This window comes from Cavia porcellus, unplaced genomic scaffold (assembly GCF_034190915.1).
Source record: "Cavia porcellus strain 051 isolate PalLab524CR breed Dunkin Hartley unplaced genomic scaffold, mCavPor4.1 scaffold_28, whole genome shotgun sequence".
Classification (NCBI taxonomy): Eukaryota; Metazoa; Chordata; class Mammalia; order Rodentia; family Caviidae; genus Cavia; species Cavia porcellus.
In genome coordinates, this window is record NW_026947511.1 from 31914395 (window position 1) to 31916331 (window position 1937).

The following is a 1937-nucleotide window of genomic DNA, read 5'->3' on the forward strand; positions in this document are numbered from 1 at the left end:
GTGAATAACTGCACATTGTTTTGTGAACACATAAACATGAAGCCTTGTAGTAGTGGAGTTTTGAATGTTGGATTGAGAGTAATGTTGCCTATGATTCACTGAAGGGTTCTTGTGTTACCAAGCTGGTCGAATTGATCTCCCTGTTGTGGTATCTGAGGAAGTGACTAATAGAGCCATCTGCTTGGACCTTCTTGGTGTTTTGTCAGTTGAAACAGATACCAGAAGCAGTGCTTGTTTGGTAGTCAATAATCGACTGTATGTTAATACTGTGATGGAGACAAGGCAAACCTATAATCCCAGCACTCAGGAGGCTGAAGCAGGAGGATCACTGTGAGTTTGAGTTCAAGGCCACCCTCCGCTCCATAGTGAGTTCAAGGCCAGCCTGAACTACATAGAGAGACCCTGTTTCAAAACAAACTAACAGACTTTCAAAACTGTGATCAGGTGCTGACATAGACAAATGTACTTCTGTTTCTGTATTGCAGATATTCTCTGAGACCAAATAACCAAATCTTGGCTGAAGACAAGCACAAGGAACTGTAAGTTTATTAAACCTAGGCTGTATACACTTCTTTGTTTAGGAAGTAGTTGTTTATAAACAATCTCATTTCAAAAATTACATAAAATACAAAGGTGTGTAATTAACACTTTGGCCGTATGCATGGTAGGATTGGAATAATTTTTACTAGATTATTTATATTACATAAGGTTAAGACTGGAAATAGTTGTCTATGTAAAATATGTGGCATTGAAGTGGGCATGATTGAGATCAACGCAGCAGGCAGTATAATGCCTCAAAATAAAAAAAAGTGTTTTTTAAAAAAACCACTAAAATACTTTAAATATAAAGCTTGTAATATGGATAATTTCATTAGCTTTAAAAGTTTTGATGTACTTCTCTTAGGATTCTATTTTATTTTTAGAAAAACATAGGATTCTGGGATATTTTCTTTGCTATTTTTCTTTCCTAAGGTGGCGTTTAAAAAGAACACCACCTGTCAGGAGCTGAGATGATTTTGGTTAAAAATGATAGGCTTGGGAATTTTTAAATTTATCTCCAGCCTTTGAATATTTTAAGAGTATTCAAGGGGAGAAGCTTTAAAAATCATTTTATATGCCTCTATTGTACAGCTAGTCTACTTTTTTCCCTATTATGTGTAAGGAAAATGCTGCTGCTGTTATTATTATTATTATTATTATTATTATTATTATTTGTCTTTTGACACAGGGTCTTGCTATGCAGTTCAGACTGGCCTTGAGCTCACTTTGTAGCCCAGGTTGGTCTCGAATTTCTAGTGATCTTTCTCGTGAGCCTCTCAGTGCTGGGCTTCTAGGTGTGCACCACCACACCCAGCTTAATATTAAATGTTATGTAAACACATTGCTAAGTAATGTGGCAGAAGTATGAATTTGAGAAATTGAAGGCTAACTATGCCGTCTAGTTGAATCATAGTTCTTGGTAAATGTTGGCACATTTTAATGCTTCCTTTGGTATTTCCTTAGTTTTCTTTACTCTCTAATGTGTTTTTGTTTGTTTGTTTTTCTTTTTCTTTTTGAAACAGAGTTTCATTGTGCAGTTCAGGCTGGTCTTGAACTCACTTTGTAGCCCTGGCATGTGCTACAGGCCTGGCTCCCATAACTATTTTAACACATATATTGTCAATTAGTGTTTAATATTTTAGAGTTTTTTAAAAAGTTTGCTTATTCTAGAATTTCTAATAAATGGAGTCATTTGTATAAGACCTCTTTTTTTTGTATAAGACCTTTTCAGTCAACAGTTTTTTAGATTTATCAGTTATTGGATGTAAGTTCATAAATTCTTTTCTCATTGGTGATTAACATTACATTATCTTTTTCATTGGGTAGTATTGTCACTCAGTTGAGTTGACATTAGCTGGAATCTTAATCCTTTTGGCTTCTGGTTCTCTGTCTTGTAG

At 35.0% G+C, this 1937-nt stretch overlaps 1 protein-coding gene and 1 long non-coding RNA gene across 3 annotated transcripts in view; both read left to right on the forward strand.

The window, feature by feature from the left end:
• Nucleotides 1-1937, forward strand: part of Adk (adenosine kinase) — a 500383-nt gene that overhangs the window by 87746 nt on the left and 410700 nt on the right. For both annotated transcript variants that reach the window (XM_063238694.1, XM_063238695.1), the window contains exon 3: nt 486-539. In XM_063238694.1, the coding sequence (XP_063094764.1) occupies nt 486-539 (54 nt within the window). The remainder of the gene's footprint in view (nt 1-485; nt 540-1937) is intronic.
• The window catches only part of LOC134473660 (uncharacterized), a 62733-nt gene continuing 61344 nt past the window's right edge, over nt 549-1937 (forward strand). Inside the window, exon 1 of the long non-coding RNA XR_010044024.1 lies at nt 549-1277. This is a non-coding gene — a long non-coding RNA (uncharacterized LOC134473660). The remainder of the gene's footprint in view (nt 1278-1937) is intronic.